The 14,989-nt window shown below is 47.3% G+C and overlaps 2 protein-coding genes across 2 annotated transcripts in view; both read left to right on the top strand.

Moving 5' to 3' along the window:
- The window catches only part of NUP58 (nucleoporin 58), a 42,402-nt gene extending 40,711 nt beyond the window's left edge, over positions 1-1,691 (top strand). Inside the window, exon 16 of the mRNA XM_027677864.1 lies at positions 1,446-1,691. Within this exon, the coding sequence (XP_027533665.1) occupies positions 1,446-1,531 (86 nt within the window). The 3' untranslated portion in view covers positions 1,532-1,691. The remainder of the gene's footprint in view (positions 1-1,445) is intronic.
- A 7,987-nt stretch (positions 1,692-9,678) lies between these two features.
- On the top strand, positions 9,679-14,772 carry SHISA2 (shisa family member 2). Its single transcript, XM_027677700.1, has 2 exons — positions 9,679-9,973; positions 11,959-14,772. The coding sequence occupies exons 1-2, from the start codon at positions 9,679-9,681 to the stop codon at positions 12,510-12,512; spliced, it is 849 nt and encodes a 282-aa protein (XP_027533501.1). The 3' UTR covers positions 12,513-14,772.
- The last annotated feature ends 217 nt before the right edge of the window (positions 14,773-14,989 follow it).

Here is a 14,989-nt window from a genome sequence, read left to right as displayed (position 1 = left end):
CCACTTTCAATCATTTACCAGCAGCCCTGGCTAGCCAGGGAGGTCCTGGTTGACTGGAGATCAGCAAATGTGTTGCCTATCTACCAGAAGACGCAGAAGGAGGATCCAAGGAACTACAGGCCTGTTACCCTGAGCTCGGTGCCAGGGAAGGTCATGGAGCAGATCATGTCGAGTGCTGTCATATGGCAGGACAAGGGCAAGCCAGCATGGGTTTGTGAAAGGCAGGTCCTGCTTGACCAACCTGATCTCCTTCTGTGACAGGGTGACTTACTTAGCAGGAAGGCTGTGGATGTTGTCTGCCTGGACTTCAGTAAAGCCTTTGACACCATCTCCCACAGCACATTTTCCTGGAGAAACTGGCTGATCATGGCTTGGATGGGTGCACTTGTATCACCAATAGTTTGGCCAGCAGGACTGGACAGTGATTGACCCCTCGTGCCCCGCACTGGTGAGGCTGCACCTCAAGTCCTATGTTCAGTTTTGGGCTCCTCACAACAAAGACATTGAGGTGCTGGAGTGTGTCCAGAGAAGGGCAGTGAAGCTGGTGAAGGGTCTGAAGCACAAGTCTTATGAGGAGCAGCTGAGGGAGCTGGGGTTGTTTAACCTGGAGAAAAGAAGGCTCAGGTGAAACTTCTCGCTCTCTACAACTGCCTGAAAGGAAGTAGCAGTGAGGTGGGGGTCAGCCTCTTCTCCCAGGTAATATGTGACAGGATAAGAGGAAATGGCCTCGAGTTGTGCCATAGGAGGTTTAGATTGGGTGTTAGGAAAAATTTGTTCACTGAAAGGCTTGTTGTCAAGCACTGGAACAGGCTGCCCAGGGAAGTGGTTGAGTTGCCATCCCTGGGAGTGTTCAAAAAACCCATTGACATGGTGCTTAGGGACATAGTTTAGTGGTGAACATGTGACCTTTTGTTTTCAGGTCATAAACATTTTCTGAAACGCCTTTAAGGTGGTAGACTTTTGTTAAACTTCAATATTTGAACAGTCCTTCTGACCCATTTGACTCCTGTTGCTAGGAGGTTTATTACTTAATGCTTTTTTTACTCAGCCTTGGGAATTTAATCTTTATAGCCCACGGCTGCTGCAGTGAGGAGGTGAGTAGGCTATGTGTTTCTTTAGCTTTGATACCTTTTCCAAAGAATGGTTTGTTTTCTGTTTTCTCACCTTTTAGAAGTAAGCCAATTCTAGCTTCTTATGAACAGGCTATGATTAAGTTTAGAAGCATCTACAAACTAGAAGAGCTTCTGCATTGATTTTACTTTTGAGTATAGATTGGTCCCCACCAGGATATCAGGTCATTTCTGTTGAACAGTTTATGGAAAACTTGGAATATGTATTCCTATCCTAAACAGGTCGATAGCTGAAAGAGCAAAAGATACTTTATTTGTTTGTTCAATAATGTTTCACAGACTGATGGATTTCTCTCTTTCTTTTCTCTAATGCAGGTGTCACCCTAAGGCATGTGCTTGGGCAGAAGAAGGACAGCAGCTTTTTAGAACGTCATATAATTGCTTCCAAAATCCAATTCTGATAGAGGCTGGTGTATACCTCCTGGTCAAAAAAATCCCTTGCTGGCTCTCTGTATTTAATATGGCACTTTGTGTTAACAGGATATACTTCTGAGGCAATGATGGTCCCAGTCACAAAAGCAAGCTAGGAGGATGAGGTTTTGATCAGACACTATGCTGTAGTAAAATGGGAAAGAAACACAGACTTGATGAATATTCAAAATCAAACTATTTATTATACGAAACTTGAAATTCTGAAAAATACCACATACTCTTATTAAGAGAAGATGTGGGTAAGTTCTCATGGGGGAAAAAGATGATGACAGGCAGCTGAAGTAGACTTTCAGTTGAGTGAAACCTTGGGGAAAAAAGTATGTACAAACTATGTACAGTTGGGTAGTCTATTAACTCCATGGTTGAGTACCTAAGTAGAAGATACCCTAAACTGAAAAAACATCCAAACCCCTCTCATCCTGTTAAGAGTGTTAGCATTCCTTGGCTGTTTGGGCTACCCTTATTTCTTTATCAACATCCACACAAAGGAATTTAAACTTTGAGCATAAACACTTTCACTGTTGTTCTATTTGGGGACAAAGTAAGATACATGTGATAAAGGTGTCCATTCTGAAAAAAAAAGTCTATCTTTAAAAAAAAGCTTGGAATGGGGCACAAATGCTAAGTGGATGAAATGGCAGTGAGCAGATAGTCCTTCATAGTGTAGGGACATCTCTCCATCTCTGCTGGAGACACTCATTTTGTGACAATGTGTGGAGGAGTGATGATGAGCATACCTGTATCTTACCACTGTGCTGCCTTTGTTGTTCAGTGCAGCTGTGCTCGGCACAGCCGTCCAGTGTGTTGCCTCCTTTATCCTTAACAGCAATGCCAAAGGCAGCTGATTTAGCACCAGGTCAAAGTGAACTGACGGAAGCGATAGCAAAAGGAAAGTGCTAGCCTTGATGCCATGGAAATTAAACTTAGCAATGCACATTTTATCAGTTTCAAACAGGGATTGTCTTTTTTTCTTCTGCCTTTTATTTTGGTTGCTGACTAAGGGAACTGGTGGCTGTCTGAGGGAACTCACTGCACCTAACATTGCCTTTGCTTACCCCCACAGTAGCAATGTAATGCTTAAAGTACAAGAATAGCTTTAAAGAAGCAGGCACATGTTCACATACCTCCAGCTGCCAAACCAGCAGCAAGCTTCATTCCCAGGGAGGGCAGGACCTTTGGCTGCCAACTAAGCTTATGCAGTATGGACCACAGGGCAAAGCTCCTACTTGATCCTGCAATAGCAAAGTGAAGTTGATGCTGAGCACTGCTCTGAGAGCAAAGAGTGAAGGCTGTTAACATTGTTTTTGTTGGCTTCAGGTAAGATGATGCTTTGTCAGTGCCAACAGCAACCTCCTGCTTGCATCAGGGATGTGCAGAAGTGGCTGAAACTGCAGAAGGACTGGTAGCTCATCCAGATTTAATTTCTGTAGTGAAGATGCAGGTCTAATACAAATGCATATTAGCTTAAAATTATACTTCATTAATAACAGTATTTAGCTAGAAATACTCTTCTGAGTAATTTGTGATTTTACACTTCAGAATCGTCACCTTCATCATCCCCTCTCCCTGTGACTTATTTCTAGTGCTGCAGTAGCTGGTGCAGTCAATACATGTTGCTCTGTCATGGCAGTATCCATGCTGGGGTGGCATCAGGGCTTAACAGGCTTCGGAGCTGTTGGGAAATATGGGGGCTAAAGTGATATAGGGGTAAGATCCTGATCTCAGGCAGACAGATGGTGATACCATTCCAGCAGTGACAGAAACAGTAAAATTAAAATGCAACATCCCTGCAGAGTGCTGGATGTATCATTTAAAGTTAGCCTTGGGAAATGGAGGGGGACAGAAATTCCAAAGCCTCCTTGCCAGGCTAGATCATCTTTAAGGTAAGTCATATTTGAGCTATGGTATTAATGTCAAGTAAAACAGGAATGACGCAATACAGTCTTTTTTGCTTCTTTTGTAAGCAGTATAAAAAAATGTCCTGATCTAGAAAATATTCTCATAAATATTGTTAGTTTTCCACAACAAGTTGCTGCTTCTTGCTCATTTGCAGATATAATCCCTCTATAAAACCCAAAACTGCAAATTTAGCTGTACCAAGTCCTGTTGAACTGTACCCAGAGAAGAAGCGCTTTTTTACTTGCTTGAGCTCACTGAACTTACTGTACAGGCAATAACCTGGGCTACAGCTGTGTGGTGACGCTGCTTTCGCTACATGGTGACTAAATCCTTGTCTTGCACTGTGGCATGAGGAGGTGAGCACCAGTAAATTTCTGTTTTAAAATTATCCTTAGTTTTCTCTGCCTGCATTTGATAAAATGCTTATGCTTTATGCCCTGTGTGGCATAAACTGGAGTGTGAATGTGGAAAATTCCTGTGCTTTCCTGGCTTTTTCTTTTTTTAGTTGAAATAACTTTATAAAAATGATGCCTTGTTAAATTGACCAGTGTCACTGTGAGGGCAGGCAGTGGGAAGATGGATTTAATCCACAGGTAATTCTTCCTTTGTTTTTGTCTGGGGAGCTGAAAAAAAAAGGCTAAAATTCTTTTGTTTTTTGCCAGTGTCTGGAGTGGTTGGTTAGTGCAGAAATAATAATTTAATTAGGAAATGGCATCCCTTTCAATTTGAAGATGTGCACATCAGCTTTGTGTCCAGGGTTTTACATACTGGACAGCAACCTGTTGAGTCTGCAGTAAGTGGAAACTCCAAAAATCGGTGTACTAAGACTACAGGGAGCCTGACAATTGTACTGATCAGGGCTGAGTAGTTGGACAATGCTAACAAACTCCCTAAAGCCCTGGTCCAACGGGGCTCTGTGTTGGAACTGGCGGGATGTTTTCTGAGAAACAGCCTCCTCCTACGCTGGTAAATTTGGACGGAGATGTCCCTCAGCGCTCACAGATACTGTTACCCTGCTCACCTCCCTTCAGCCTGCATCCCCTAAACCCATTATCAAGACAGTGGTGCATTTTGGAGCCAGACATGCGATAGGGAAGGTGTCTGTGCTGGCTGTGATAAGGTGGTGCCAGCGCTGATTTCTGCTGTCACTGCTGCGTGTTCTGAGACAGTGAGCACTGACAGCAGGAGCCGAGCTTTGCCCACTGACATGCTCAGTGCCGGTGTAGCCACTGAAGATCCATAGCCCAGCCCCTGAGGAGTGTGCTAACTTCATATCATTTCATTCAAAGCTATTTTTATAGTCCTTTGCCTCCTTCTGTGAGTGTTGGTTTTTTTTTCCTTGGGTCATCTTGATCTAATTATTTTCCAGGAAATGAGAGCCAATAAAAGAAAGCTTTTTGCTATGAATACATGTGTATTTTAAAATGTAGATATTAAATATGGTCCCTAAGCAGAAATAAAAACTAGTCAGGCTTATGCAACTAATACCACAATCAGAGTGGCAGTTTTGAGCTTTAAATGTATTGATGGTGTTTTAATTATGCTTACCACAGGTGCAGCTACACTAGTGTAAAGGGTAGTTAATAACCAGGGTGTAAAGAGAAGGAAACCCTACTAAGTTAAGCCCATATATTGTGGTAACTATTTTCATCTGGGAAACTACGTTAGTAAAACCTATCAGTATGGATTGCAGTGTCGAATTCAACAGTTCTCCGGTGCAAAACCCATAGTGATGGAGTTTCAATAACACTACCCTTCCCACTAACTTCACATGGGGGCAGCAAGGTATTGCTTTATCAGCAGGAAATACAGTTTTGCCTGAGAAGCGACTTTGCCAGGATAAATGTGAAAGATGCAGGGATTGCCAACCCTTGGCTCCAAGGTGATTTGTTTATAAGTTAAAAAAACACACAAACAACTACATGGGGTTGCAGACTGGAATGGTTTCCTTTATTTTATGTTACCAGGAAGAGGGATCTCTGCTGTCGAAGAGGTGTACAAACTGCAATAAAATGCAGCTCTTGTGGTAAGCGTGGCCTGGCTTTTACATGCTAAATCATCTAAACAATAGTACCATGATAATGAATTCTAGATTTTCTCTGGAATAAGGGAGGGAGAAGACTTTAGGTTACAAGTTTTAGTTTACAATCCTGATTTGCAATGTCGTGGACACAACTTTAGGGCCAAAGAATTCCCAAATCCAGATTTTCAAGGTTTCTGATAAGGCTGCAAAAGTTTTTGATGGTAATGATGTAATGACAGGTACATGAGCTAAATATAATGAGAAAGGTACAAAAGTGCCTGTTTGGCATCCAGGGCTGGGCAATGAAAAGCAGGTAATCTCACTTATACCCAAGTGACAAGGCTATCAAGAATGAAACAGAAAATCCCAAAGGGGAAGAGAAGAAAGCATCCATCCACTATCTAAAGTTTATCTCCAATGGGTCAGAAAGAAAAGAGAATAAGAGTTGCTGCTGGTTTTGTGTCTCTCTGACCATCAAGGAAACATGGCAAGCTGCAACAGCATGGGTTGGAAATGTGATAGGGAAAGCAAAACATCCCTAACAGTGAGAGCCACTCACACACCTACAGAAGCTCACAGATGCTTGGAGAGTTGCATTGCAGGGCTTTCCTCTTCCTAGCTCTAAGGAGGTTCCAACCAAAACAGACAGAGATACAGAATAAGGTGAGAGGTCTGGGTTCCTGCATTATCTTGGAGGATGGACACGAAGGGGGAGGGAGAGAGACTGTTGTTTCTTACTTATTGTTACAAATTCTTCTTATTTGTCCTTTCTTTTCTTTCCTTTCTGTCTGACGCATGCTGGCACAGCCAGCCCTGGCAAATGCCTGCGGTACCTTGCTGTGAACAGTTCAGCAGCTCAGACTCAAAGTGGGGTATCCTTGTTTTTCCCCTTCTTGAACCGCGAGCTGTTCAGGATGAAAGACGTGCTTTTTTATTATCTCTCTTTTCACACCTTTTCTGGTATTGTTGTCTTTTTTTTAATTAGGAGCAGTTTGTATTTGCAAAGAGCATTAGTAAATTAGGCCTGCCAACCTTAGGAAAGCAAGGCACTGTGCTCTGAAGGCACATAAAATTCCCATCTGTAGAGGGACTGTAGTAGGAAAACGGCAAAAATGCCTTTGTTATAATAAGGAGAATGTCTGTCAATGCAGTGACTGAATGAATTTACAAGGTAAGAACATACTGATCTTACACAGTCACTTGAGCATATGGTGGCGATTATCCCACAGCAGCTCTACCTGCAAGGATCAGTGGCACAGGGAGCTGTGCCACAGCTCTGTGCCCAGGCATATAGATGTGCAGGTACTGCTCTCACACAGCCAGTGCAACAGCTAAACACTGGGTCCTTTAGAAGCTGTAAAGTGCTGTAGATGGGCTTATCCCCTACGCTGCTGCACTGACAGTTTACAGCTCAGAGTGTTAAAAATTATATGCGAAATGCACTTTAGCAGTTTCAGATAACTAACAAAAGTTTTTTTACCTATTATTTTCCCTGCTCTAAGGGAGATGATTTTCCAGGAATAGCAGAATAGCAAGTGAGTTCTTCAAATTACTGAAGTAAAATGTGGTTATTTGCTTTCCTGAGCTCATGCTTTTGGCTGGAGAGGGCAAAGAACATGTCTACTCACCCAAAGGCCTCAGAAAACTACACCTGGTAGTAGGACTAAAAATTCAGAGGTTTGTAGAAAAAAAAATTAAAAGAAAGGTGAAGCAGATAGAGATTTATAGACTATGTGATCATTATTAAATATCTCTAGGCTTTCAAAATCTCTTCCCACTCTAACATCTATATGATGTTTCAGTTATATCTAAAAGCTGCACAACACTCACTTTGATGGGATAAGTGGGGTTTGTGTCCCACAGGATCTGGGACCTTAGTGGTGAGTTTATTTTATATTGAAATAGATGCTAGACACCAGAAAGTGAGTGAAAAAGTCGCAGAGTGGAAAAGACTGTTGCCATACTTACGTATTTTCGCATAGTTTGGTTCTGGATTTTTTTGTGTGCTTTTAAATTTAAATCATAGGGGTATTACCTGATCAGCTTGTAAAGACAGTGAGGAAAAAACCCCTCCACTAGTTAGTCTATTGCTAAATAGGATCTAAAGCATTTTGCAAAGTGCCAAATATTTTAAGTTTTACAAAAGCATAATGAGGTATGCTATTATCTCTGCTGCTACCCATACAAGTTGAAACAAATCCCAAGCTTGAATATATAAAGTACCTGTTACAGATAATTTCCGCAGGAGATCTGGTGCTGGTACTTTGTTGTGATCTAGGCCCTAACTTGGAGTATAGATAGGTTAGACTAGATAATTTGCTTTTTACCTATCTTCTCATAGTCTGTTATTGCTATTGAAAGAGATCCACCTTACTGAGTATCAGTGAATCATCAACTCGAAGGACGAGGCTGGGAAAGTATTTTGCTTGCCACGTATAAAAGAACTGAGAAGCTGCTTTTCTTATTAAGAAAATGTGACTCCAGCTCAGATTTAAAGAAAACGATCTCGTAGGAAGATCTCTGTGAATGTAGGCATTTAAGAGCTGCTGTGCAGTCACTTGTGGCTGCCAGACAACCAAAGACAGGTCACTGGCGAAAGCTCATGGTTCTAATTCCTTCCCCAGACAACCCCCTTTCCTTGCTGTGACTCATCGCTGACCCACAGCGCAGGGGTGTCTTGGGCAATGGGTGTTGTGGGTGGTGCGGGGGGAGTGTACAAAATCCACAGCTGTCTGTGGTGGGCTTCTCATGCCTGAGCTGACAGGTTTTGAGATGGAGCATCTCAAACTCCATCATTCAAATTGCTGCAAGTTTCATCTTGTTCACCCAGCTGGGTTGATTTGATGGCACAGAACCTGCAATCCCACTTTTCATCTTGATAACTACAGACTTTTCCAAAGGTTAGCTGCTCCGGGTTACTAACCATCTCTGAGGTAAGTAAGGTGTGATGTGTGTGGGAACCACTTCTGCTCAGCCACTGGCTGAGCTGCAAAAGGGCTGCGGCTGGGAAAGTACTCACTGCGAGCAACAGCGAAACTCAAGGGGTAAAATGCAACTACCTGGGCCCTAATTTGAACAGAATCTGCTCCACTGGACCAGCAGCTCCATGAAAGCCTGCAGCTCCAGCGTGTGTCTGAAAAGAGAACAAAACAGCGGGTGAAGAGGGTGGGGGAAGGACCGATATGTTGTCAGGGAAGGACAATAATTTCATTGAAGAAAAGCTTGAAAGAATGAGAGAAATAAACAATACTTTGCAGTCACATTCCTTGCAGTGACAGTCCTTACCAGCAAGATTTAAAACCAGTGCCCCTTATCAGAGCTGCCCTGTTTGTGCCGTTTTATTAAAAGAAGTATTCTTTTACTTGACGTAATGCAGCTTAAGTGAAAGCTGCGATCGGTGTCACAAGAGCTGTCTCAGAGGGAAGGAGAAAACACAAACTTTGTTGACACCTCGGGCGTGTTTAAAGGTGCATCTTTGGTTTGCCGCTGACTTTTAAGAAGTCGTGAGGCAAAAGTACGGGCGGCCGTTCTTTTGGGGGCGGAGGGATGCTTCGGTCATAGCGCCCGGAAGGGCGGTGGGGAGAACGCCTGTCTGGGATAGCCACAGTGGGTCTTGGGGGAGGGGCAGCGCGACCCCCGGGCTGGCCTCTGGTGCCGCACCCATCCCCTCATCCTCGTCCCCTTCTCCCTCATTCCCTTCTCCTCCTCCCCGCCGCGGGAGCGGTACCGCCCCGTCGGGCAGGGGCGGGGCGGGCGCATGCGCGCTGGGCAGCCCCCCGCCGCCTATAAGAGCGGGAGCGGCGCCCCCCACGCGCAGCGGCGCGGCGGGCGCGGTGCCGGACGGGGCTCCCAAGGAAGGTGTTGGCAGCTCCTCAGCGCCCGCCCCAGTCCGTCGGTGGGAGGATCGCGGGCACCCGCCGGCCTTCGCCCATGGGCGCGGAGGAGGGCGCGGGCCGGACCGGCACGGTGCGGCGGCGGCGAGCGAGAGTCGAGTAGCGGCGCCCCCCGCCCCGCCGGTGCCGCTCGTACGGTGTGTCCCAGCATCCCCGTGGGCCGGCCCCGGGCATGTGGCGGCCGTGGCGGGACCCGCGGCCACACTCCCCGCAGCGCGGCGGCTGCCTGCCCCGGGGGGCCGGGCGGCGCTGCCCCGGCGCGGGGGGGCTCTGACGGCGCGGCCGCCCCCGCGGCGGCGCCATGCGGGGCTGGCTGCTGCTGGCGGCGCTGGGCTGGCTGCTGCCGGCGGGGGCCGCGGCTAGCGGCGAGTACTGCCACGGCTGGCTGGACGGGCAGGGCGGCTGGCGGGACGGCTTCCAGTGCCCTGAGCGCTTCGACGGCGGCGACGCCACCATCTGCTGCGGCAGCTGCGCCCTCCGGTACTGCTGCTCCAGCGCCGAGGCGCGGCTCGACCAGGGCACCTGCGACAACGACCGGCGGCAGGGCGGCGCGGAGCCGGCCCGGCCCGGCAAGGACGGCTCCGACGGCGCGGCAGGTGAGGCGGCACCGCGGGTCTCTCCAGATCGGCGGCTCCGCGCGGGTTTGCGTTGAACTTCTTGCCCGCCCCTTCCCCCCCCATGTCGCCGGTTCCCTCCTCCGTCGAGTCGTGGGGCTGGCCGGGCCTGGCGGCGGCTGTTACACAGAGAGAAGTGCCCAAGCTGAAGGCCTGGCTTTTCCTGCCCTTATTATTGGAAATCCCAGCTACGTCTCCGTTAGAGCAGGTGACACCACTCCCCACAGTCCCGGCCTGGCGCAGCTCTGCCGCCACTTCGAACGGGCTTCTCAGCCCCAGTTGTGCTCCCCATTCAAAAGAGAAGGAGACAACTGCATATGAGCAAAAAAGAAAAAGTAACAGGATATTTCAAAAGAACTCTGGCTGGTCCCCACTGTAATTGTGTATGTTCTTCCAGCTCAGATATCCCCACTTAGGACTGGCTTTACAAGATTGAATTTCAAGGATAAACTCAAGTCTTTCTACTACTGTTTAAAAAAGCCCCGGTGGCTCCCCAGCACCCTTGCTCCCATTCATGCACGCTGAGCACACGAGAAGTAGCCTGAAGTGATGTTATAATTAGGACAGATTTACTCTTGCAAAACTTGTGCATTACTGTCTGTAGCAAGTGCATGCACCTGCTTAACAGCCGCTGCAGCATCAAGCACAGAAGTGGAGATGATGTTTTGCAGCCTTTTGTTTAAAAGTGCTGAAATGATGGAAGAATTGTGTCCTTTTGGTTATAACTTGCTCCTTGTAATCAGCTGTGCAAGGGGGTATTCTGACCTGAGCAGATAGATAAACCTTCTTTGCAGTTCTCAGAAAAAGGCATTTTTTTAAAATTGGTATTTACTGCTCAGTAGGTTTGGGAGCCATTGCCCTGCACTGGCACTGTTAAACTTGCATGTCATTAGCAGTGACTGCCTTAGCAGGGTCAGACAGGGTCAAGCAGGGGTCCACAGCCCTGCCGGAGTCTTGGGGCTGCTGGTTTTTGGTGGAAATGATGAAGTCCAGGCACGTTGTTGGGAGCATTCACAAGCACTGAAGGGATGCACCTCTCCTTCATTATTCCCAGATATATCCATGCACATTTCTTACTGAGGCAGAGAAAACAGCTTTTTTCCTGGGAGTGGTGCATAAGTACCTGGAGCCCAGGTCCTTCCAAGGATGGTGTTTGCCATGCTTGGTGGCTCCTGACCCCACCAGTAAAGCATCGCCCATACTTTCTGCTCCCACCCCTTGCCCACCCTCACTTGTCCTGCCCTGATGTCCCTTCATTAAGCCTTGCAAGGAGTGATGCTGTCCCTCCGCTGGCAGCAAAGCTTTGGAGCATGGTGCAGTCTCCCCACTGCCTGCTCTGTAGTTTCTCCCTAAAGCCAGGGCTGAAGTGCAGAGCAAGCAGATGCTCATCCCCAGGGCTGTGGGGTGTCAGAGTCCCTCTGACTGCTGTCTGGTCACTGCCTGGCTGTCTCCCTTCCCCAGGGGGGTGACAACAAGCCAGAGTGGGCTGGTGATGGGGAGGGATGTGATGCAGCACTGGTATTTGACTACCCTATACTCCTGAGCCCTCAGCAGGGATCCTGCCCCCAAAGTATCTCCCTAAGGCACTGTTCAAACCTAGCGATATCTTGCCTAATTTTTCTAGCAAGGCATATTGGAGACGCAGTCTGATGAAAGGTGGAGCAGTGGTTAATGTGGACTAGACCACCATCACCAGGAGTGAGCTGTCCTCCCTCAAGGTGTGAGCTGTGGGCTTTCATCCCTGCTAATAACTGTAAAGATGCTTTTGGAAACTTAAGCTGTTGGTTTAGGCAGCCCTTTTCATCATTCCAGTGTAAAATGGTTGGCTGCACACACAGCTGTCAGTGCTTGCCCTGCACTGATATGTGCTGGGAGGAATGGGCTCTGCTTGGATGAGGGGGGACTTCTGCTGGAGCTGCTGAGGTTTGTCTTTGGCCCCAGTGACAATGTTTTCCTTGCTGTTGCAGTGCCCATCTACGTGCCATTCCTTATAGTTGGATCTGTATTTGTCGCCTTCATCATCTTGGGGTCACTGGTGGCAGCTTGCTGCTGCAGATGCCTGCGGCCCAAGCAGGAGCCCCAGCAGAGTCGAGCCCCTGGGGGCACCCGCCTGATGGAGACGATCCCCATGATCCCAAGTGCCAGCACCTCCCGGGGCTCCTCCTCTCGCCAGTCAAGCACAGCTGCCAGCTCCAGCTCCAGCGCCAACTCAGGGGCCAGAGCCCCACCGACCAGGTCCCAGACCAGCTGCTGTTTGCCAGAAGGGACCATGAATAACGTCTATGTCAACATGCCGACGAACTTCTCAGTGCTGAACTGCCAGCAGGCCACCCAGATTGTGCCACACCAGGGGCAGTACCTGCACCCCCAATATGTGGGCTACACTGTGCAGCATGACTCCATGCCACTGACCCCGGTGCCCCCCTTCCTAGACGGTTTGCAGAGCGGCTACAGGCAGATCCAGTCTCCCTACCCGCACACCAACAGCGAACAGAAGATGTACCCAGCTGTGACTGTGTAGCGCTGATACCTTCCTCCCCCTCCTCGCCCAGCAGATTTTAATATCTAAACTGAACGGAGGAGAAATACTTCCTTGGAATGAAGCTCCCAGAACATCACTTGTAAATAATTTTGAAAGGCTCATGCATGTCAGACAGTGTTTATAAACCATTTATTTTCAACGGGGTCTGTTGCCAGAAACTGTAAGGATGATATCTCGGAATTAACGTTGCCAGATACGCTCTCATTCCAGTGCGTGATTTACAGCAGCGGTGGATTACGCTGAAAATGCATATGTATTTCACATTACTGTACTTGAGAGATAAATGTCGGAGCCATTAAGTGCCCTTCAGGTATGACATGCTCAGAAGTATTTGCCTAATTAATTCGTAGAAAGAGTTTTGTTACACTGTACAAGACCACAGTACTTAAGAAACCTCTCTTCTCCTCTCCCAGCTCCTTAATGACATTTCCTGATGCTTTACAGACAATCACAATCAAGAGCCAAACAATGCAATCCCTGCATGCAGGGTGCTGGTACCAGCCTTCACGGCTTCTTACACACACCTGGTTTGGGATTAAATGCCACGAGAGACTTGGTCTTGCAAAGACCAGTTTTCCTTGTCCCTGGTATTTATGTAGGAATTAGAAAAGTGAATTACTCAGCTCTTCTTCCAGTGCATTTGAAATCTTTGATTTGGTTTTGTCTCAAGATCAGGACCCAGTAGTGGTTTGCACAATCTTTGTGAACGTTTTACTAAAAACATGGTACGAGGTGCTTGCTCTTTGTGATACTCAGCAAAGCTTTGGTACAGCTGGCAGCAACTGAGCTGAAACTGCCTTCACAGGGAAAGGTCATACTGTGATTCCATATATGCCCGCTTTAACCTCACTTCTCATGAAACAGTAAACCTGCAGGAATATGCATGAAGTTGTCAGCCCCAAAGCCTGCTTGCAGCTGAGTCTGCCTGTAGGAAAATGGAGTTTGTCCCACTCCCCCGCCAGCCTTTTCTGAGTCCCCTGCCCTCCCAAGTGGGAGTGGGGGAGTCTCACACAGAATTGCCCTGGCTGGGACACGGTAGGGCTGGCACAGGTTTGAAACCCGTCCTCTTTTCTTCTTTGCCTGTGGGGCAGGGGACTAGGAAGGCATAGCTGTATTTAAAAATAAGGAAAAAGGCCCAACCAAAGGACAAGGGTGCTTGCGGTGCCGCGGGGATCAGGGAGGTGGTGAGGTGTGGACAGGGGGGACACTTCACACTGGAGCTGCTGGCTCTGTCTTGCTTTGCTTCATCTGGAGAAAACACCTCTCCAGGTGGAAAGGCAACAGCGTGCTGGGAATAATCAGATCATGCTAATTGTAATATATCAACCCAGATGTAGCAAACTAAGGCTGGTTTTGTCTCTTAAAAAAGCACAGTCTCTGCATTTCCATCCATTTGTTCTTCAGCCAAAACACTGCAACAGAAGACTGAGGCTCTATACAAAAGAACAGGCAATTACCGTAACCAGACCAGACATTACAAAAGGTTTCTTATTGTCTGATACTATATCAATATGTAGCAATAACTGTGATACTGTTATTTTTTGTATGTCTGTTTTTAAATGACACATAAGGTGCAGACACTTTGCCAAATCCAGTGGTTTGCTCATAAACATGCCGCACACAGGCAGTCTGCAGTGGGCAGAAATGGTTTGGCCACTGCCATGGGGAAATGAATAGGTAATTTATCCCAGATCTGTTGTTCCTGGCTGCGATCACCAGTCAGTGTGCAGAACCTGGACAGAAAGATTGGTGTATGGGACCTGGCATCCCCTCCAGCCAGGCTGGGCGTCTTCGGGAAGGCAGTGCCCGGCTGCTGGAGGTGTCAGTGCCCACCCTGCTCTGCCTGCACAGCGTGGTGCTTGGGGATCTTCAAGGTAGTGGTTGCACCAGAGCTGGGTGCTGCCAAGCTTCTGAAGGACCCACCCTGCTGTCTGGTCTCATGGGGATTTAGGTTTCTACATGCCCACATTGTAGTGTGATTGCACTGACCTTCCCAAGCTGAGCTGGCAGCTGCCTGTGGCTTCAGAAGGAGCTGGAGGCGCTTGGCCCCAGGTGAGACCTGGCCTGTTCCTGCATGACCAGACAAGCAGCTCATCTCTGTGGTCATGAGGTTCCCCAGCTGTGAACCAAATCAGCTCCCCCTGCCACCAGTGCACACACTGCCTTGCACAGGCCCTGGCAAGAACACCTCCTCTGACCTATGAAATTCAGGTGAATCTTTGTATATTGTTTACTTGTTAAAAAAAAAAAAAAAAGAAAAAAGAATAAGTTAAATTTAAGTCTGTAGAAATTAATTTACAACTGAAGGCAGAGAAACCTGAGTTGTAATAGAAGGAATTTTGTGAGATGTGGTGATTTTTTTAATGTCATGTACAATAATGTAAAACCAATGTTACCATTTAATATAGCTTTTAAATCTCTGAAAGAGCACTTGCTTTAAAGTGTTTCTTACAAAT

Source organism: Neopelma chrysocephalum, unplaced genomic scaffold (assembly GCF_003984885.1).
Source record: "Neopelma chrysocephalum unplaced genomic scaffold, ASM398488v2 Primary Assembly neopelma1_43, whole genome shotgun sequence".
NCBI lineage: Eukaryota > Metazoa > Chordata > Aves > Passeriformes > Pipridae > Neopelma > Neopelma chrysocephalum.
The sequence above is the reverse complement of the archived record's forward strand: the minus strand, read 5'-3'. Positions and strand labels throughout refer to the sequence as shown.